A 23,993-nucleotide genomic window follows, 5' to 3' on the forward strand; every position below is an offset into this window, starting at 1 on the left:
ATCTTCTTCCTCTTTACTGGCGTAGAAATCGCTTAGGCGGTTATAGTCAAATAAACAACAGCGCGCCAGTTCTTTTCGCAAGGTGGCGCCAATTGGAGATTCTAATCGACCTGGTTCTTTTAACGGAGTGCTTACCCCGGCGGGTACTACCGGTGTTTTAAATTTGCTGAACTATGTCAATGTCGTCGCATATTTCATACAGCTCATCGTTCCATCGAATGCGATATTCGCTATGGCTAACGCGCAAAGGACCATAAATCTTGCGCAAAACTTTTATTTCATCAGATGTCGTCATCGTCCATGCCTCTGCACCATATAGCAGGACAGGAATAATAGGTACATACATGTTTTCAAATAAAATCATGACCGAATTATTTAAACATACTTAGAAGGAAGTAGATTATACAAAGACCGTAAGTTACATATTTATTGTAATAGAAAAATGTCTTTGGAAGAATAGTTCCTCCATTCTATTTCAATAAAATAATTGCAAATATCTTTCAAAATTTTGAAATTAACAAGGCTTATACAAGCAATCTTCGCGTTGTAATGTTTGTTTGTAGACACTTCTGCTCCGTCCTCATCTTCAAACACTTCAATTTGGACACCAGTTTCGAACATTTCTGCAAAATGTAAGTCTGCCCGGGGAGATAAAATCTAGTTTCAGAAGATATATACATGGAAGATAGATAAAATATTTGAAGTTGTGTAAGTTTTTTAAATTTCGAATAAAGGCTGTAAACAATTTACGATTCTTCTTCAGACATTTATTTATATTTTAATATATTAATGCTTTTAAAATTCATTTAGGAATTATAAATATGTGAACTTGAAAATAATTTATATGACAGTGTATTCTAAAAGGGTCTACATATGCTCCTAACAATCGCTGTTTCAGCGCTTTTTTGGAAATTCTATCTGGTCCTAAAGCTTTAGATTGGTCAAGACGGTCGCATGCCTCTATAATATCTTCATTTGACACTTCTAATAAAATCTGGCAGTGCTGCACCTTTACGTTCTTTCGAGAAAGTTGGGGTGGGATCGGGAAGAGCTCCGAAATAATTTTTATTAGTCTTTTTCAAGAGCTTCCTCTTATCTTTATAAGTTGCTTGTAGAATATTGTATTCGAAGATACCACGAGACCTTTGGTATAAGCTTTTTGCTTCTGGCATTCTTTTTGCAGTTTAGCAATTGTGGTGTTCCCCCAGTACGCGGGTAAGCTTGAATATTGATGCGTCGCATGCACTCTTAATGCGGTTCATAATCAATGATTATGTATGATATTGATTGGTTAGCCGACAACAAGTGGTAGGGAAGAGTAGTGCGTCTAAAGAGGTGTTTGTGTAGCATTTATCTGAAATATAATGGTATAATGATCACCAAAAGTGTACTGATTATTAATTTCCATTGAGATCTACAAACTAGGGGAAGGTTAGGTGTATTAAGCGAAAAAAAACTTAGCACACCCCGATGTTGGATCGGCTAGGTTTATTTTTTTTTCTTAATCTCCAACGGAAAACATAGTTTTACTCGAAAAAAAATTGACACAACCCGGTATTGGATCGGCCAGGGTTGTTTTTTGGCAGCTTTTTTTACAACTAAACAAGCCACCGTTCTTTTGCTGTCCATTTTGTCATTATCCTCACATTTATCTATTCCGGGTTTCTCCTTTTTAAACTACATTTTCTATAACTGGTATTGTTATAAATAAACAATGCACCGTTTCTTTTTTCCCGTTTTTTAATTATTTTTATATCCATTTAATTTGCATTCCGTGTTAATATTTGTATCCAGTATACAAATTTAAAAATATATAGAAGTATACAAAATTAAAAATATATATAAATATATAAGTATTAAGAATTAAAGTGTATTTAAAAAAATGAGTGCAAATTCATCAGATAAGTTAATATAAGTTCTAAATTAATATTGTATAGGTATATATTGTATCGAACCGTCAACCAGCCGAGGTGTGGTAAGGCGAACAAATGTGCTTAAAACGTCGGAAGTGAAATCAATGAGGAATATAGTAAAAATAATCCAAACATTCGATGCTTTATTTAATGTATGCGTATGCATATGGATGGAGTCATATGAGGAAAGTCCTCTGATCGTCATTCACTTGGGAGTGGCCAGAAACGATTCATTTACACATGGCTCAAGCAGTTCACGACTTCCGGTCTTTGACCTTTTCCTCTGGGTAGCCTAAAAACATGCGTTTGAAGGCGAGCTAAAGCAAAACATCCGCTACATAGGGTTTTGCACTGGGATTGAGACCCGCCACGCAAAAAAACACTTCCAATTAAAAATTACCAACAGCCTCGAAAGAGAAACTCCCCGTTTGATGACGACCATGGCAACCGAAATAAGGACTACGATTTAAAGACATGTACCTGGAATGTCCAGTCCCTTAATTGGGAAGATGCCGCTGCCCAGCTGGTGGAAAATAAAGGCTGACATTACCGCCGCCCAAGAAATGCGATGTACGGGAGAAGGACAGAGACGAGTAGGTCCTTGTGGCATTCGTAGTGGGAGTCTGTCGCCGAGTACTATCAATCACTCCGGTGAATGAACGCTAGCCACAATCCGCATCAAAGCGAGGTTCTTACATATATCGCTGATTTTCGCCCACGCCTTCTACGATATCAAAATCGTACTTGGCGAATTTAACGCCAGGGTAGGCAAAGAAGGTATTTTCGGTAAATTCAGCTTCCACGACGAAACATTTCTAAATGGGTTGAGACTGATCGACTTCGCCGGGGCCGTAAATATGGTTATCTGTGGTACTGACTCCAGCACAAGAAAAAATCATGTTGTGATAGACCGATGACACGTTTACAATGTTCTAGACGTGCGTACGCTCCGAAGTCCTAACATTGACTCGGACCACTATCTTGTTGCAGCTAAGATTCGCACCCTCCTCTATGCAGCAGAAAGCCTACGTCAAAAAACAACGGGAAAGATCGACGTCGAGCAGACAGCCGAACGATTTTCCACTCAGCTTGCACTCCTGCTCTCTGAGAGCACTCGTTAACTCGGTTTAGGGAACTGTGGAACGACTGTGGGAGTTGCTACCGAAACCATTGGTTTTCGGAAAGTGCAAAAGAATAGCTGGTACTCAGAGGAGTGCCGCGTCGCAGTCGAGAAAAAACAGGTTGCCTATCTCGAAACGTTACGATCGACCACAACACGTGAGGGATGGGATAGATCCCGAGAGTTGAAGAGGGAAGCGAGACGACTCTGCGGACAGAAAAAGAAAAAGGCTGAAATGCGTGAGTACGAAGAGCTTGATAAGCTGGCCGACAGGACGAAAAAATGCGTCGGCTTACAGAAGGTTTCAAGACCGGAGCATACTCTTGAGGAAACCGAAAAGTTAATCTAGTTACCGATGCCCAGAGTATTCTTAAATTATGGAGGGAACACTTCTCAAGCCTGCTGAGTGGCAGTGAATGTACAACGCCAGGAGAAGGCGAACCCGATTCCCCAATCGACGACGATGGAGCAGACGTTCCATTGCTCGATCAGGAAGAAGTTCGAATAGCAATTGCCCGCCTGAACAACAACAAAGCGGCGGGGGCCGACGGATTGCCGACCGAGCTATTCAAACACGGCGGCGAAGAACTGATAAGGAGTATGCATCAGCTTCTTTGTAAAATATGGTCGGACCAAAGCATGCCCAACGATTGGAATTTAAGTGTGCTCTGCCCAATCCATAAAAAAGGAAACTCCACAATCTGCGCCAACTACCGAATTAACCCCCACGGCCTACAAACAGATTGGACCTTATGAGTGTGGCTTTAGACCTAGAAAATAAACAAACCGACCAGGTATTCACCATGCGTCAAATCCTGGAAAAGACCCGTGAAGGGAGAATCGACACACACCACCTTTTCGTCGATTTCAACGCTGCTTTCAACGGCACGAAAAGGAGCTGCCTTTATGCCGCTTTGTATGAATTTGATATCCGTAATACGGTTGTGTAAGCTGATGTTGAGCAGTACAAAAAGCTCAGCCAGGATCGGGAAGGATCTCTCCGGACCGTTCGATATCAAGCGAGGTTTCAGACAAGGGGACTCTCTCTCGTGTGTCTTCTTCAACCTCCGTCTGGAGAAAATAATTTGAGCTGCAGAACTTAACAGAGAAGATACTTCTATAAGAGTGCACAACAGCTGGCGTATGCCGATGATATTGATTACATTGACCTTAACAACCGCGGCGTTAATAATGATTTGGTGAACGAGGCAAGACAAAGTATCTCCTGTCATCAAACAACAGTTGTTGCACTCGCGACAAGGCTACCTCGTCACTGTTGACAGTCATAACTTGGAAGTTGTAAATAATTTCGTTTATCTTCTAACCAGCAGCAACACCAACAACAACGTCACCCTCGGCATCCATCGCAAAATATCTCTTGCAAACAGGTGCTACTTCTGACAAGGTAGGCAATTAGAAGTAAAGTCTTCTCTCGACGAACAGAAACAAAATTCTATACGTCACTCATTATTTCCGCACTACTATATGATGCAGAGGCATGGACAATGACAACGTCTGATGGGTCGACGTTGCGAGTTTTCGAGAGAAAATTTTTGCGAAAGATTTATGGATCTTTGGTACATTGGCCACGACGAATATCGAATTCGATGGAACGATGAGCTATATGACGACATTGACATAGTTCAGAGAGTTAAAAGACAGCGGCTACGCTGGCTAGGTCATGTTGTCCGAATGGACGAAAACACTCCAGCTCTGAAAGTATTCATGCTGTACCCGCCGGGAGAAGCAGAGGAAGACCTCCACTCCGTTGGAAGGATCAGGTGGAGAAGAACCTGGATACGCTTGGAATATCCAATTGGCGCCACGTAGTGAAAAGAATAAATTACTAGCGCGCTACGTTGTCGTATTCGACGCAGTACCCGCTGCAGGAAGCAAATTAAGAAGGAAACCTCCACTCCGTTGGAAGGACCAGGTCGAAAAGGATCTGGCTTCGCTTGGAATCTCCAATTGCGAAAAGAAGGAACAACTTTCACGCTGCTGTTAACTCGGCTATAACCGTGTAAGCAGTTTCTACGCAAGTAAAAATTAAGAAGACTGCTGAAACTGCTAGAATACTTCTTTTCCATTATGAAATCATAAAAACAATTGAAATTATTATATCTCTACCAAATTTAATAGATTTACAAAATTACTCGCTTTTTTTAGTTGACAATTTCTTTATTTTGTATTGTATGTTTTTGAAAACAACTGGTTGACAACAAAGTGCTTTCCACCTCGAGTGTTGTATTTTGTTTATGTGAGATTTGAGAAAGAACAATCTCAGAAACTAAGCCTTTCAACAAAGGTCGCAAATATTTTCCCACAAACCAGCTGCAAGGTTCTCTCAGTTATAGGGAACGAAAATACTCTTGATAAGAGTTGATTAAGCCTGTTCGTTTTGAAGTGAGAGATTTTTGTGAGTGTATGATGGGTATGCGTGCGATTGCGGTTTCTTTTTGTATGGGTTTGTACGCATACCAATCCATGTTCGCGAAAATGCTTGATTTTTCATGATCGGCATGAACATGACGCTGTGTACACACAAAAACTCGTTTTTCTCGAACTATACGAACTATTTTCCGCTTGCTGTTTACACATATTCACTCTTTAAAGAACGAACACAAAATGAATTTGTATGTCGTGTATGGTGAAACGATCGAACGCACATGTTGGTCGCGAATGGCCACTTTTACTGAATTACAAAATAGTCTTAAGTCACAAAAATTGTCTCTAATTGAAAATCTCATTTTCATAGAATTGTGACTGTACAGTCAGAATCGCTCGGTTAGAGTGCTGCCGTGATAAGACATATAAAGAACATTTTATTAATTCGGGTGTTGAGCAGTAAAGCGTTAATTTGTTAGAATTATAAATAAAGATATACATATAGTATAGTCATTAAATTGGGACGTTAATATAACAATCCGTTATCAGTACGTACTGTCATTACTTATTATTTGCGTTTTTTTTTTCATATTTAAGTTTACGATATGCTGTTTGATGGAAAAATGATACTTATTGCCAAAAAATAATAATAAATCCTTCTACACCTAATCTTACCTTAGTATCAACAATGGTTAGAGAAATGCGTGAAAGAGTAAGTACACAAAATGTAACAGATTTTAACATAATGTAACGCGCCACAAAATCTTCCAAAAAATTTTTTTCAAAAAGTACCGGTTCACTACCGGTCTTCTATATTAGACAAAATTGCACGTCCCGACCTAAATGACCAGTCCATAAGGATTATGACTAACTTATGTGAAGACATAGCTCTCACCACATTAATTAAAGGCGATTACCTCCGGCGATTTAAATTTCAATCACCACCCCGAGGTCCTCGACATAATGGTTTTAATAACAGCAGAGTCTTCTACCCCGAACTAACGTATTCCTACTCGCAAAAATAAAACTAATATCTAATAAATACATACAAAATAATCATACCGAGGTTCAATATCTAGGCAATATCCCCCATACTCCGCTCAGATTTTAAAAATCAATTCAATACTTAATAACATACCGAACGTGTCACCTAAACCACTAACCACGATGGAGGTCGACCGGTCAATACATCTAAGACAGGTTAACCACCAAAATAGACTTAGTGCCTTCCAAGAAACCACGGGAAAGTTCGCCTTCCACATAACTAGCTCACTCTTCAAATATAATACAACGAAATTTCTATACTAACACGGAAAAAACATACTTAAATGATTACCAAGATAAGTCGGGCCCGAGCGAAATTTCTTGAAGATTTTTCTCCCTATAACAATTATGATACTGCAAAATAAGATGATCTTGATCCTATTAATTTCTAGATTGACGCTGTCTTCGCTGCCTCATTACGAATTTAGAACAATATGCGGAGAAACAGTAGATTTTCTGTTTGGTAATGGTGTTATAAGAATTATATCCAATAAACTAGGGTTATGAACCCAATGGCACAATTACGATTTCTTTGGCGCTGCACTTCAAAGGTACCGTTGGAAAGATCCTCCTGATTAAGAAACATATAGGGTTATAGGTACCGCAAACGCTTAGTTTAGAGATATTCGACCTTAAAGTTCAAAAATTCGCAAAATTCGAACATTTCAATAAGCTATTTCACCTTATTTAACACACTTTATTCAGATTTTTCACTTCAAATTAATTAAATTACACTATAAACTTTTAAATAAATCCACATTTTACATTTTTATCACGTTTTTTACTTAAAAATTTTTTTTTTTTATAATTACATTTTACACTCGTTTCAACCTCATTTGTTTACCAAAAATTACAACGAAATGGATCGCTGCCGTGTGATAATAAGGCAATTCGCTGATATTCCTCTATTCATACCTTTGTATATTTTCTTTTTAAAATTTATTAGGCAAATAAGTAATATTATATACATGTATTAGTAATATTATGTAATAATATTATATATACACATGTATAAATAATATTATATAATAATAGTACGCAATAAAGTGTAAAGTATACAAGTACAGTACGAAAACTCAAATTTTAATCATAAAAATATATGTATCGGCACCTAAAATACAAAACAAAATACAAATGCAAAACAAAATCAAAAATAAAAGGAAATTGCTGACAGATATAATAACCAAAATATATTCATTTTATAACGAAAACTCAAAATTTTGTTTCAATATAAGTGCATGATAACCAAAAAATATAACTACTGTATTTCCAAAACTCAAATTTTAAATCTAGAAATACATGTATCGTCACCTAAAATACAAAACAATGTGTCATCAAAAATAAATGGAAATCGCTGACAGATATAATAAATTAAATTTATCCATTTAATAACGAATACTCAATTTTTTTTCAATATGAGTGCATGGTAACCTACAAATATAACCACTTTATAACAAAAACTCGATATATTTTTTTATTTTTAACGCAGAAAGGAGTACTACGCGAAAGTACTTCAGTCAACCCGGGTATTCACTCGGCCAGGGTTATTTTTTTAGAGCGCGGTCGAAGGCCACCAACGCAGAAGGAGAAGGATAGTATAAAATAGTAATATGTATAAAAATGTTATATTACAAGCATATAAATATTAATAATAATATTATCACACGATTTTACTTATCTGTGTTTATTAAATATAAATCACATATTATTCATATATGTATTATATGTTACTAGTTATTAAATAACCTTATATTAAGGCCAAATTGCTCTTAATGCATCAGTGTGAGTCACATTAATGAATTACATTTAGTTATTGTCTTACGACAGTTTGTAAATTAAGATGAATATTAATTAAAAGTGATTCATGGTTTTTGAGATATTTGCATTGAAAGTTCAAAAATTCAACTGGTTATACTTTTTGGTTATATTTTTGACTTTTATTCAATATTTAACTTTTGTTCATACAATAACAAAAGGGTGGCATTCTAACTAATAATCAGTGCTACCAAATCAAACGAAATAAAGAAAACATATGACAAGAAATATGTAAAACATTAATTATTAGAATTCCTTTCTGCATTAGGGGCCTTCGGCCGCGCTTCAAAAAAATAACCCTCTGTCGGACAAACACCTGGGCATGCTTAGTTTTTTTCGTTTAACTCCTCTTTGCGTTGGCGTTCTTCGGCAACGCTTCAAAAAATAACCCTCGGTTGGACCAAAGCCTGGGCGAGCTCAGTTTTTTTGCGTTGGGGGCCTGTGGCTGCGCTTCAAAAAAATAACCCTTAGTCGGACCAACACCTGGGCGAGCACAGTTTTTTTACGTTGAACTCCTTTTTGCCCGATCTTTGATACGGAATTAAAATTATTTTAGCACTATTTAATATAAAATAAATGATTAGAAACGAATTAGTGTAGTGTTAGTGCATATAAAAGTATAAAATATAAGTGTAAAAGCATTATAAATCGGAGAAAAACGCAACTATTTAAGATTTTTTGAACTTTATTCTAAGTGTGGCAAAGCTGGTTTTCCTCGTAAATATAAACACTCTAAACTTTTCAGCCATAAATTTGATAAGTAAATTTTAAATTACTAAATTTAGCTGAAAATTTACAAAATAAATGTGAGCTTATTTCAATGCTTAGAGTGTATATTGAAATATACAGATTAAAAAGCGTGAACAAATTTAGTGAAACATAGAGAAATACCAGGTGTTCTTAGTGAAAATTTTTTAACGTTTAAACGTGAATATTTAAAAAAATATTATTTTTTATTATATTATTTTTGGATATTGCTCCTCTGGAGAAGCTCCCCTATCCGCACATACCCCATTTATACGGAAATTCGATTTTACCCCTCCGCCAAAGTAAACGGAATCGTGCCCATCTTTGCAGCCATCATTCCAACGAAGCTATACCTGGACATGAACTTTCTGCAAAATATTTGTGGGAATGAAAACAGTTTTGTGAAACCAAAGTTTATCTGTTGCTGTGGATGGCATGAATACGTTTAGATGTCTGAGATAAGAGATAAGTTTGCATATGCAATATTGCCAGCAATATTAAATTGCATGTCTGGGTGTGTATGGACATAAGAGACGGCAATTATGGTAATGTAATCGAGAATCAATCGAAACAGTTTCTATTCTATATATGGGCCCTGTATAAAAAACTTAACATTTGTAGATAATTTTTAAAGATTAAACTGTTTTTAGTGCTTTATAGATTTGCGACTTTATTTTTTGAAGGAAGCATGGAAATTATTAAAGTCGCTAGGGAAACATTTTGGTCAACTCGCATATGGTTACCTCCCAATAGCACTTGGGAGGACATCGCTCCTGGTTCACACCCGGATGTGACGCACGCCGACTACAGGGATCTTGTATGGCCCATACCAATGGCGGTAGTTATTATGCTACTTCGATATGCAATTGAAAGGTATATGTGTAATATATTATTTACTTTTATTTATTATGGTATACAAAGCACATATTTTGTATACCACAAAAATGCCGGTGTTTCGCTTAATTATTGGAAACAAAAATTAGTTTTACTATATCTAAGTTGGGGTAGACCAATCTTTTCAAAATATTATAACCTTAACTTCGGATTCTACTTTTAGTTAACTAACGTATTTACGTGTAATTAATTTAAAAGTATTAACTTGTGTAATGACCGCTCCCCTTTCGTTGCTGAGAATAAAATTTTGATTACATATACATATGTATGTGTATTCATATTAATTATATTTGTAAACCGTTTATTGTATTATATTATGCGTTTTAATAAAAAAAAATATGTTTTACGTTCAACTTCTAAATTTAATCCCAAAATTCTGATTTATATTTCCATTTAATATTTGAATACACTGTTAGAAGTAACTTTTATATCTGGCCACATGATTTTTATAGGTTGACTCTAGATGATAAGATATGTTCAGTAAGGAACAAAAGTGTTCACGAATAAATGAAATTTGAATTCTCTTGCTGTTTCATAAATTTGAAACCAGTCTGGCAATATTTTTCTATTGTATTCTCAAGCGTTACGTTAATTACCAGCCGGTAGCACTTTTTTAAACTAACGGGACTTTTACTGTTTCTATGAGTCGAAGAAAACAGAAATAGTCTGTGAAAAGTTTTGACCACAATAAGATTTTGTGCACAATTGAGTTCCAAATTTAATATATATATTATAATAAAAGGTAAAGTTTACTTATTTATTTAATTAATTTACATTTAATGTTTAAATATTTAAATCCTAAGAAATAATTTTTTAGTTGCTTTATGATGGGATAAGCCGTAAATCCTGTTAAAGAACAAAATTGTGCTGGAAGACATTAAAAATTATGTTTCTTACCGAGAAATCGCAAAAAAATATAAAATTTCTCTGGGATTAATTACTAAAATAAAAAAGCAGAATGATTTAACAGTACCACGAAATAGTGGCGGCCGTCCGAAGAACTTATCCCCAGTTGCAGCACGATTAGCTAGGCGCTTAATTGTTACAGGAGCAACAAATACCGCAGTGGAAACCAATAAAATCATTACAGAGGTCCATGGAGTGAATGTCAGCGACAAAACAGTAAGAAGATGCCTAAAAAATAAAGGGCTCAAGGGTAGAGCAATGGTAAAAAAAACCTCTCTTAAGTAACAAACACCGTAAGGCTCGATTGAAGTTTGCCAAAAAATATGAATTGGAAGAGAGTGCCTTGGTCTGACGAAACTAAAATAAATCGAATAGGATGAGATGGACGTGCATATACATGGATTGATAAACAGGTTGGTTTACAGGAGCGCAACATATGCCAAACAATGAAATTTGGAGGTGGATCACTGATAGCTTGGGGCTGTTTTCGCGGAAATGAGCTGGGTGTCCTCCGGAGGATCGATGGTATAATGCGTGCCACAGACTATATTGATATTCTGGAGAACTCATATCTTCCAAGTCTAGATATATTTGGACTCGAACGTGGCCAAGGAGATATTTTCAAGCAGGATAACGATCCGAAGCATACCGCAAAAGTTACCAAATCGTGGTTTGTGGATAACGGGATCAAACTGCTCGATTTGCCTCCGCAGTCCCCAGATTTGAATCCCATTGAGCACCTTTGGGCGATTTTAAAAAGAAAATTTTTTCCATATATATTCCAAAAACGGTTAATGAATTGTGGGAGCGGGCCCTCCACGCATGGCAAAATATAAGCCCAAACATTTTAGACAACCTCATAAATAGTATGCCAAAAAGGATTCAAGCTTTAAAAAAATCGCGCGGTGGTCACACAAAATATTGACCGAACTGAAATCTGAATCTTCTGAAAATTAAGTGTTTTTAATACGTTATGTTTAACTTTGATTTGGAAGCAAATTTACTACTCTTATAAATGTATACATTATTTTTTTTGTGTAAGGTGTCTAATAAAATTTCTAAGCTTTAAGAAAAATTTTGGTATTTTCGTGAATAGTTATGTCCTTTACTGTAAATTTAGGCAAGCACGTTTTCATTTATGTAGATGTTTTGCGAAGTTTTGTGGCTACTGAAAAAATTTGATTGTTAATATTTTAGATGCTTCAGTTATTTTTTAATATTTCAGTTGTATACAAAATTTGCAAAATATAGTATAATAGCTTTGTATCTTAACTGCTAGTAGCAGCTAGCTGTCAGGACAGTTATTCTCACAAAGCGAAATAATTAAAAAGAAAAGAAACGGAAAATCAGCAGAAATTAGCAGGAAAATATCAAAGTATTTTTTCTCAACTATTTAATATTCGCATTTAGAAATAATTTAATAGAATCTTTATTTTTTTCAATGAAAGCACACACTTGTGCTTTAACAGCTGTTTCTACATATGGCAGCAGATATATTTTGGAACTATGTTCGGATAGAGGACGTTCTCCATATCAATTTTAAATCAAAAAAATACGTTTTTGAAATAGTTGTAATTTTCAATTTAAACGCAAATATCTCGAAATATATTCTTGATCTAGAGAACTTCCTCTATTCGACCATACCCATATTATTCCTAAAATCCTGGGACGGTATTCTAAAGCCAACCCGATATTTTCTGCTAATAGAAATTTCACTAGCAGCTCTCTGATCTTTTTGCTCGAAATATTTAATATATACATCCCCCCAGTTACATGTTGCCCTACAGGATATCACCTGTATATATGTGCGCAACTTCGTGGTGAAAACCGTTTGGTGCTAGGTGACTTTAACGCGCACCACGATTTTTGGCATTGCTGTCTGTCAAATTATCGTAGGGGGATGGAGCTGGCGGAATAGATTGGCGATTCGACATTCTATACAATGAATGACGAAGCCCCCACCTGAGTTATGGACACTTGTAGTAGCTCGCCTGATGTTACAATCGCTAGTGGTGGTCTGATAAATACATAGCATAACCTGGCGACTTATGCTAACTCTCTCTCTTATCGCAGCAACTACCGCTCGCTTCATACCAGCTGGACGAATAGCGGAAATCCGCCCCAACTTCCCAGCCGAAGCAGCCGTTTTAGCTTTCACCGATGAGGAGGTTCAGGGTGTTATCAACAAAGTAAAATCTTCCAAATCCAGTGGCCCTGATGAAAGCAACATGCTAATGCTAAAGCATCTAGGCTCACCAGACGCAGTTAAGCGAATTGTCCGAATGGATAAAAATTCTCCAGCTCTGAGAGTATTTAACAGTACCCTCCGGTTGAAAAGGACTCCAGCTCTGAGAGTATTTAACAGTACCCTCCGGGGGAAAAGGAGAAGAGACCTCCACTCCGTTGTAAAGACCATGCGGTGAAGAGTCTGCCTACACTTGAGATCTCCACTTGGAGCCACACAGCGAAAAGGAATAAAAACTGGCACTATAACAGCACACTCGGCTATAATTATAATTAAATATATAATCTCGAGAATTGAATATACATATGTAAGAAATTCCCAGTCACAGATACGAATACCACTTTTGTCACATATTGTTTTGTTTCATTCGTATAAATAGATTTTATGTTATATATTAAATCTATGTATATAAATAAAAATGAACCGCCAAAGTGTATTTATGTACGCTCATAACTTTCATACGACTGAACCAAATTTGATAATCCTTTTTTAATGTGGCATTTGAGGTTCAAGGCTGGTTTTTACGAATTTCGAATAATTTCCGGGAAACCCCTAAAAAAAAGCCCTTTTCTTTTTCCCATACAAACGAACGAATGTTTGTTTGTTAGTAACGCTAAGAGAACGGCCTTATACTTTTCATGAGGGAAAGACGGAAAATTGGATAGTTCCAAAAAGTAACTATTTTCCATGCAAATTTTTTTTTTCAACTTTTGTTTGTTTTGTTTTTCAATATTTTGGTTTGTGAATTATTTGATTCGTTCAATTTCGGTCGCTTGCTTTTTTATTCCGGCTATTCAAAAGAAAAATTATTGAAAATTATTCACTGAAAACTTTACATTTGTGTGTTTCACGCAAAGTGATCAATTGCAGATTGAAGTTTGTTACTAAGCCACGAAGAGGTCGCCCTAATATCGGTCGGCGTTTTTTTTTGCGAGCAACGTATGACAGCCCTAGGCAAGGCARGGCAGATGCGATGACATATGTACGGAAATATGGATCGCGGTCAATCAACAATCGATCGTCACGATGTCATAGCACAAGTTTTCAAAGACCAGTTACGATGTTTGATGGTTGTTGTTGTTGTTGTTGTTGTTGTTGTTGTTGTTGTAACGGCAGAACTCTGCCGAGTTGACAGTCCTTGGCCGGATAAAAATCCGGGTCCGTTCCGGTTTTCGTAGACCCGACTGTCGTGGGAACGGGATGTCATGATGTTTGATGGTGCTGTTGAATGCTAAATGTACTCTGTTGAGTGGCAAAAGAGATCTTTGCTGCACGTACACATTCTTCTTTTTATGGTGATTACACCAGATAAAATTGATGAAATCATTTCTGCGGAAATTCCTGATGCAGAGAAAGATCCAGCAATATTCGAAGTGGTGAAAACTAATATGATTCATGAACCTTTCGAACATTACTTTCCCTTTTCGGTTTGTATGGCTGACAATAAAAGCAAGAAACACTATCCACGTGCTTTTCTTTCGGATACAGAAACTAGAAATTATGGATATCCACTCTATCGGCGTAGCTTACCAGGCGACAAAGGCAGAGCATTGAGCATTTAATTTAGAAGAATGAATATCCAAGTTGACAACTCATGGACCGTACTATATTCACCACTAATTCTCATTCAAAACTCATATTTATGTTGAGTATTGCAGTTTGGTGTAATCGATAAAATACGTTTGTAAATATGTAACTAAGGGAAGCAACATGACGGTTATTGGTCTTGAACGAGATGAGATCAGCAAGTATCAAATGGTCGATACGTGAACTGCAATAAAGCGCTTTGTAGGATATTTACTTTTACAATTAATGAACGTTTTCCGACCGTTGTGCATCTCGCAGTTGATTTGGAGAATGGGCAAAGAGTATATTTCAACTCAGAGAATACAGTACAGCTAATGTAAACACCGCCAGCAACAAAATACAGTTTTTTCTCAACTTTACATATATGGAATGCATCGTCGAATAAATAGTTACGCAGAAAGGAAGGCAAACCAGTAGATTGACATCCAGGTGTGTTCTCCACTAATTCCTTAAGACGAATTTATACAATCTACCTGTAAAATGATGATGGTTTCTACCTTCGATTAATGTTCGCGGTTCAACTTCATTTCAGTCATTGCGAACTGTGAATGGTACGGTGTGTGCAAGTTTTTGAGAAGTAAGCTAGCGAACAAAAATTCCGGTTGATACTTACAGTGGTTTGATATCAATTCCATTCGCCGTTTATCAATTCACGAAAGATGAACTCATCGCGTCTGTTTCTCCGAACATTGGCCAAATTATCGTAACTATGATTCCTTAAGTGCACGTGCAACGTTAGCTGCAAAGAATACCGATGTTGTTGACTTAAACTGGAAGATTCAAAGTCAAATTCCGGGGGACTTGCGCTCATACAAATCGATCGATCGTCTTGAAAATAAAAGCGACGCCGTTAATTATCCAGTGGAATTCCACCGCATCATTTGCGTCTCAAAGTTGGATCTGTCGTTATTATGTTTCGCAATCTTCATGCACCGAAACTATGTAATGGAATCCGACAGATTGTGACGCACCTATCGAATACAAGTGGCCATAATGCTGGATTCTACGAATTCCTTTGAGTTCCAATGATTTGCCATTTCAGTTCAAAGTTCAAATTTCCGTTTCCAGTGTAAATTGCATTTGAAGTGACGATGCATAGGACAAAACTTGTTTTGCCAAGTTTGGAAGTGCTATGTTTTTCATGCGGTCAGATATACGTGGCGTGCTCACGAGTTTGAAAACCATCTTTTCTGTACACCGAAACAGATGTCGTTTGTCAAGCAACGTTACATTGAAAAAAAAAAAAAACAATGAAATGATAAATTAAATTTTCTTTTCATTTCAAAAAAAATAATTTCACGCAGGACAATGGCTGCGGGGTCAGCTAGTATATACATACAGTGGACCAATACAGTTCACATACACCTACTTCTATTGAATTACGACACGTTTATAAATTAAAAACAGGTAAGGAAGGGCTAAGTTCGGATGCCACCGAACATTTTATACTCTCGCATGATAAAGTGATAATCGAGATTTCATTATCCGTCATTTACATATGTTTTTATTTTGCTGTAAAATTAATTAGATTAGATCAATTTGTGTACTTTGAGTATTGAATTGTATTTTTATTTATTTTCACATTTATCAATTTTTCCACAAGGGATACCTCAGCTCAAATACCGTATTTGTGTAAAGTTTTATTCCGCTATCATCATTGGTTCCTAATATATATATTATGCAGAGAAGGTATGAGATGGAATTCAAAAATTATATTGGGAGAAGGCGTGGTTGTGAACCGATTTCACCCATATTTCGTACATGTCATCATGTTAAGAAAATATTATATACCGAATTTAATTGAAATCGGTCGAGTAGTTCCTTAGATATTGTTTTTGGTCCATAAGTGGGCGACGCCACGCCCATTTTAAATTAAAAAAAAAGCCTGGGTGCAGCTTCCTTCTGCCATTTCTTTCGTAAAATTTAGTGTTATTATCCCATTTCTTCCATTTTCGAACTGTATATGGAAATGCCTAAAAGAAACGACTCTATACAGTTTGGTTGACATAGCTATAGTAGTTTTCGAGATATGTAAAAAAAAGTTAGTAGGGGCCGGGGCCACGCCCACGTTTCCAAAAAAATTACGTCCAAATATGCCCCTCCCTAGTGCGATCCTTTGTGCCAAATTTCATTTTAATATCTTTATTTACGGCTTAGTTATGACATTTTATAGGTTTTNAATTTTTACTCAAGTTGCAGCTTGCACGGACGGACGGATGGACAGACAGACATCCGGATTTCAACTCTACTCGACACCCTGATCATTTTGGTGCGAGGGCTGCTATATATATTTCTGGCCTAATAATGAAAATAGGAATATTTATCAATGAAAATGGTTTTATTGTTTTTCAAAATATTCTCCATCACTTTTGCATGCCCTCAAACCAATTTTCGAAACACTTTTTCCACTCCGATTGAGACACCTCCAAAACATGGTTTTTGAATGCATCGTTGACCACGCATTATTCTCTTGATGTTTGGGAATAAAAAGAAGTCATTGGGTGCCAAGTCAGGGTTGTACGGCGGATGACCTATCAATTCGACGTTTTGGCCGGTCAAAAAGGCGCTGGTTTGAGCCGATGTGTGAGAGCTCGCATTGTCATGGTGCACAATGATTCGTCTTCTCTTGTTCGTTTTTCGAATTTCTCCGAAGACTTCAGGCAAACAAATGGTGGTGCTGCGTTGCTCACGAGGAACAGTCGCCACATGACCAGATTTGCCGAAGAAACAGGCGACCATTTGCTTCGAAGTGCTTCTTCCACGAACAACTTTCGTTGGATTTGGCTCGTCTTGGAAGACCCAGACGGTCGATTGCTGTTTTGTTTCGGGCTCATACGCATAGATCCATGATTTGTCACCTGTGACGATCTTATAAACGTCTTTTGAAGCACCACGATCGTATTTTTTCAGCATTTCTTTACACCAATCCACACGAGCCTTTTTTTGAGCGATTGTCAAATTGTGCGGGATCCAACGAGAACAAAGCTTTTTTACGGATAGGTGTTCATGCAATATCGAAGGTACAAGGTTCCTGATGAAAGCCGCTAACAAAAAAAAAAAAAAAAAATTAAATACCCTTTTCTATTTAATGAATCTGGTTAATTTTTTTTTTTTTTTGCATATTGACCTTTACATTTAACAAAAATTGATAACTGGGACACTGAAACAAGAATTTGGATTGTCCGCCGCTATCACGCACTGGAGACCGTAGTTTCGGTTCAAAGAGTATTGGCGCACGTTTGGCGCCAATCCTCCGAGCAGATGGACCATAATGAGACTTGTAAACAATTTCGCCGAGCATGGGACAGTCAACAGAAGACCTTACTATCGAAACCCTTCAGTTCGAAAGGAGGAAACAATCGGTGCTGTAGCTGCTGCCATACAAAACAATCCACATGTTTCGACAAGAAGCTCAAATGGGTGTAAGCAGACAGTCATTACAGTCAATTATGCACAAAGATTTGGACTTATTCCCATATAAAATTCAAACGGCCAACATACTGGACGCTGCAGACTTGCCGATTCGCTTGGAATTTTGCCAGAAGATGCTTCAAATTTTGGAAGAGGATGGAAACATGTTGAACTGTCTTTTCATGTCTGACGAGGCCCATCTCGATTTGAACGGCAACATAAACAAACAAAATTGTCGAATATGGAGTGCTTCCAACCCACAGATACTCCATGAGACGGAGTTGCATCCACTTCGTGTCACAGTGTGGTGTGCAGTTTCATCACTCTGCGTTGTCGGGCCCTACTTCTTCGAAGAAAACGGTCACATCGTTACGGTTACTGGAGACCGTTACTTGAGCATGTTGGGAGAGTTTTTTTTTATCCAGAATTACGCCGAATGAGAATTTCTTTCAACTCTGTGTGGTTTCAGCAAGATGGTGCAGCTCCTCACATAGCCCAACCTGTTATGACAGAATTGCGACGGAAATTTCCCAATAAGCGTTGGCCACCCAGGTCGCCTGACCTTACTGCACCTGACTTTTTCTTGTGGGGTTATTTCAAACAGGAAGTCTAAAAGCACAACCAACAAATGAACTAAGGCAATCCATTCGAGAAACAATTGCGGCTATTCCTGTCTAAACTCTCTAAGCAGTAATGAACAACATTTTGGTAGGATGCCGCACATGCATCAACGAGCAGGGGGGCATTTGAATTCCATTATTTTTAAAACTAATTAAGCTATATTTAATAAAATTGAATGAGCTATAACATGAATAAAAGAAAAATGAATTCCATACACTGAAAAAAAAAATTGTTTGAGTTTCTTAATGTAGCAAAATTCATCCGCCACCCTGTATGCTATTGGGAGAAATGCATAGGCATGCCTCTATCTGAAGGTATGTTACATGGCGGTCTTGGATTATCAGTTCACGTACCGCATCGATGTTCACGGAATTCGTCTTTGAGCGAGCGTGGGCCACGATTGAACTCGTACCAGTTTTTCACAGTGCCATAGGATGGTGCTTCATAGCCATACAAAGATTTTAGTTCATCGATGCATTCTTGTCGTGATAATCCACGTCGAAAGCTGTGAAAAATGATCGCACGAAAATGTTCACGAGTTAATTCCATTTTTTGGCCGAGATGAATTTTTTAATTCCCTGTAAATAAAACAATCCACGATTAAATGACAAAACGTTCTGAGTGATGTTATGCTAAAAAATGTCAAACTTTCCAATGGAAATGTCAGATTGCACCTGGCAACACTTAGTGTTGCCTAGGCCAGAAATATATATATTTGACTCTTTTAGTTTTAGGACTTACAAACAACCGTTATATGAACAAAAATATAATACTCTCCTTAGCAACTTTGTTGCGAGAGTATAATAAATTTTGTGGTTTCTTTCTATTCACAGCAACATATGTATATTTAGCATTAAATATTGCATATAAAATTTTTTTTTTTTACACAAATAAAAATAATTAATGCTAAAGCTTAAAATGCGCCTAATTCATATCAAAAAAGTTTACGTACACCAATGATTATTTATATAAATCAAAAGTAATTACAATAGCATTAGCGGTTTTTGGCCTACATATTGTTGCTATTATTGTCCCTAGACGTCGACGCGCAGTAGGGAATGTGTTGAATAGTGTTGGTTTTCATAGACGAATCGCACGTCGCCATACGTCGTAAGGATAATAAAAAGAACAGGTCGGCGGTTGCCATACATTATTTAAACATACCGTATTGGTTTTGGGAAAACATTGTGTTCACCGGCGAATCAATGTTTAATATATTTGGTTCGAATAGATCACGAAAAGTGTAGAGAAAGATCAATGAAGATTCACAAGAAAAAAATAACAATAATAGCAACAATATGTAGGCCAAAAATCGCTAAAACTACTGTAATTACTTTTGATTTATATAAATAATCATTGGTGTACGTAAACTTTTTTGATATGAATTTGAAGAATCTTAAGTGTAAAAAAAAATTTTTTTTTTGATATGCTATATTTAATGTTAGATATACATATATTGGTGGATAGAGAAATACCAATTTGATACAAAATTTATTAATTTTAAAAGAAATAAACGTGTCGTAATTTAATAGATGTAGGTGTATGTAAACTTTACTGGTCCACTGCAAGTGTAGAATTCATAATGCTAAGAAAAATTGCAAATTTTTGGACTTAAAACTCGAATCTATGTGTGTACATAGCCTTAATCTGGAGAACATTACCATCCGCCCTGGATTGTTAAATAAAAGTCTCAATTTATAAGTTTTTTCTTAATTACTCATTATCTGATTTTAAAAATTCTTATTTATAGTATATCTCAACTTCTTTTACATAGCAGTTTTCGTGTCAAAGATCTTTGATCAGATCTTCATAGATGCCCAATCTAAAACTTCAAATACTTTCATACTACTTAGTCTCTTAATGAGATTTAATGCCTTACTTACTTCACTTACGTATTAATAGACCAATGATTGGAATGCTATGAATCTTTTGGTTCACTTTAGAGCACCTATATCCACTTATGCCTCAAAATAAAATATAAAGTTACATTTTAAACAAATAAAATATAAATATATTTCTTGTTTTTTTTTTTTTTTTACTTTTTTTTTTAATTTTTAGCACTTATTTTGTGTATTTTTTAAGGGGGTCGGATAATTTAGAGGCCTAAAAAATCGCTGTTTGTTAAATTTTTAATTTTTGAGTGAAAAACACTAGAAAATTCGTTCAAAGAGTACATTTTAGTGCATATTTAAATTCTTGTTTCGATTAAACAAACCATATCCATGTTTCCGTGAAATTGAACTAGTATTAATTTTTAAATCTTTATTTTCGATTTACTTTACAAAACTGAGAAACATGAAATAAAATAACTAAAATGTTTTAATGTCAGTTATGTTTTGAAAAAATAAGTAATCGTACTAATGATTGATTTGATCCAAGTAGACGAACTTTTTTTGACTGATCACGCCTGAACAAATCGTTCGATCTTATTGCGAAAATTCTTAACTTATGGTCAAGTCGGCCTACTGATCGTACTAATGGCAACACACAGCATTCATAATTGATAATATTCGACCGAATAGACTACGCAATAAAGAAAATAGAAGTATTGTATAGTGGGATAAAAGAGTCGATTCGGGGCCGTTCGGACTGACGTGTGGAATGACTTGGCGCATTTAACGTCGATATCTTAAGTAGAAATCGTGCAAAATACACAATGTGCATGTACTGAAGCCGCTCGACCTTCCCAACCGGCATTGCTTTGCTCTATGGGCCCTTAAAAAGTTCCAAGAAGATCCGACGTTTTCGAGCTAAATTTTGTTCAGCAATGAGAGTATGTAAACAAGCAAAATTGCCACGTTTGGGACGAAGAGCAACTTTTAAAGATTCATTAGCTGTCATTTCTTCCAGAAAAAATAACGGTTTGGAATGGTTTATGGGCCGGTGGAGTCATCGGTCCATATTTCTGCAAAATGGTGCCGGTACCAAGAAAACTGCCAAATAATGTTCTTTCGAATGATATTCAATTTCTCCATTAAATGTGAAGTTTCTGTTTTAATAGATTTATATTTTAATAAACGCTTTTTTTTATGTTTTCATCTAGACAATCTTTTTTTAAGAATTAGTAGTAATCGTTGATTTAATCTGTATCTTTCATTAATTGCCGTACACCTTTTGCCTTAAACGTTCAAAGCTTTGACAAATTGTTTTATCGTTCGTAATTTCTCATATATTAAACTCCTGGGTTCGTTTTAAGAAAATAACTTTCCTGTAGATGTTTTACCCATTAATTCATATAGTCCAAGCGAATTACTTTTGAAACTAAAACAAAATTTTCTTTGCCTAAATGTACATTTTATACAGCTTTTAATATTTTACAAAATATAAGTCGAATAAAATTGATAGTTGAGATTGTTTTCGTGCAATCATGCGTTAAATAATAAATAATAACAAATTGTAGTTCGTTTTCTTAATATTTAGATAAGAAACCTCGATCTTTTATCACTGCGACACATGTGATTAATAATTTAATTAAAATAACGTTTAATAATTTAAGTAAAAAGATAATCATCGCAACAGAGTTGGTTTCGAACATCAATTGTTAAAATTTTACACTCGTTTTGGCTATGTATAATGTAAAATTTGTTTACACCATCTTAAATTTTTTCACTGTCATTCAACACAGAGAATGAAGTTACCGATTGACGATAATTGTTACGCTGAAATGCGTGTCCTTTATTGATATTTTCAAGACAGATTTCGTAATGTATTTACTTAATTACACTTTTTTTGGTAGCTATAGAGTGACAGTTGATTTGCCGGTGGCTTCCTTGGTAATACTATCTTCTGTTTTCTGGGAATAGGGAGAAAGGAAAATTACGTCGTTAACTCGGGCAAGGCTATTAAATTTACAAATAAGTAAGGGAGGCCCAATTGTCCAATTTTTATACTGGCTCCAATAATGCCCTGTCCTGCTATTTGGGTGGAAAATTTAATGTCTCTTACGCATTTCGTTACCGATTTATTGCACTTTAAATAGTTTTTTAAAATAACGTTATATGGAGAGGGAGCGGATTTAATCCATTTTCACACTGTCAGTAGTCCGTATTTTCTTTTGTACTAAAGAATACGCATACCAATCTTCATCAAGATATCTAAATGTTTACTCAAGTTACAGCTTTCACGGACGGACGGAAAGACGTCACCCAGATTTCAACTTTTTCTCGTCATCCTGATCATTTATTTTTTATTGAATTTTCAATTGTTCATAAAATTTTTTTTGATGACTCATTCCCAGTTCTTTACTGATGATACGGCTGCTACTATGCCGGTCTCTTTCGACCAATTCAACGATTTTATCGCAATTTTCGACGACAGGCCTTCCGGAGCGTGGCACATCTTCGACCACCTCTACACCAGAACGAAAACGTTGAAATCATCGTTGTGCGGTGGAAATGGAAACTGTATTGGGTCCATAAACTGCACAAATTTTATTGGCGGCTTGAGATGCATTTCTGCGCGTGAAATGAGCTTTCCAAAAAGGTATAGCATGACCCCATGCGACGAATAAAACTAGAACTACGCGCTCTCAGCGCCAACTAGCGAAAATACCTTTCACTTTTTTGACAACCTAATATGTATAACTATATCTATCTCGTTTAATTCCACCACCGGACCAATTTTCATAGTTATTTTTTGCATAATAGCCTTTTATGTATGTTTACCAAAATTTATGGAGTAATAGTGGACTAAAATCAGATTTACTTTTTTCAGGTTCTGGATCATGCCTATTGGAAAATCATTGGGCATTAAGTCTTCTCGATCAAAAAAAGCTTCCAATAACTCTGTTTTGGAAAGAGCTTACCAAAAGTGTAATAAGTTGAATTACAAACTGGTAAGTAAAAGTTTTGTTGAAAGAGTTCTTATTTTATAAAAGCAATAAGTATTTCCGTAAATTCCCATTTCGAGTACATTTTCTGCCCGCGGTGTTCATAGTTGTTTTGTGTCGAACCACTTTCTACACTGGCGGCCCTCGGCCGAGTTTCAAAAAAAAAAAATAACCCTGGTCGGTCCAACACCGCGGTGTTCATAGTTCTTTTGTGTCGAACTACTTTCATATAAATATATGAAACAATATTTCATTTTGAATCATTTATATCTCTAAATATGAAAAAGATTTTTGATTATATATGGCAACACTGCTATTTGTCATAAATGTAAACACACAAATCTCTTGAAAGTTTGAATGTGCAAAATGGTTTTTAAAGTATATTTATTTTCTTAAAAAATACGCAATTAGTGTATATTTTTGATATTCGAATGTGTACAGTGTAATTAAATATATATTAATTAAAAATGTGTGAAA

At 36.0% G+C, this 23,993-nt stretch overlaps 1 protein-coding gene across 2 annotated transcripts in view; it reads left to right on the forward strand.

Annotated features, from left to right (window-relative positions):
- Positions 1–9,583: 9,583 nt before the first annotated feature.
- Positions 9,584–23,993, forward strand: part of LOC108972535 (ceramide synthase 6) — a 77,866-nt gene continuing 63,456 nt past the window's right edge. For both annotated transcript variants that reach the window (XR_001993639.1, XM_018939163.1), the window contains exons 1-2: positions 9,584–9,897; positions 23,402–23,522. Coding sequence is in view for 1 of the 2 variants with exons in the window: in XM_018939163.1 (XP_018794708.1) it covers positions 9,713–9,897; positions 23,402–23,522 (306 nt within the window). In the remaining variant the exon portion in view is untranslated. The remainder of the gene's footprint in view (positions 9,898–23,401; positions 23,523–23,993) is intronic.

The sequence above is a fragment of the Bactrocera latifrons genome, unplaced genomic scaffold (genome assembly GCF_001853355.1).
Source record: "Bactrocera latifrons isolate USDA-ARS-PBARC rearing strain unplaced genomic scaffold, ASM185335v1 scaffold_401, whole genome shotgun sequence".
Lineage (NCBI taxonomy): Eukaryota > Metazoa > Arthropoda > Insecta > Diptera > Tephritidae > Bactrocera > Bactrocera latifrons.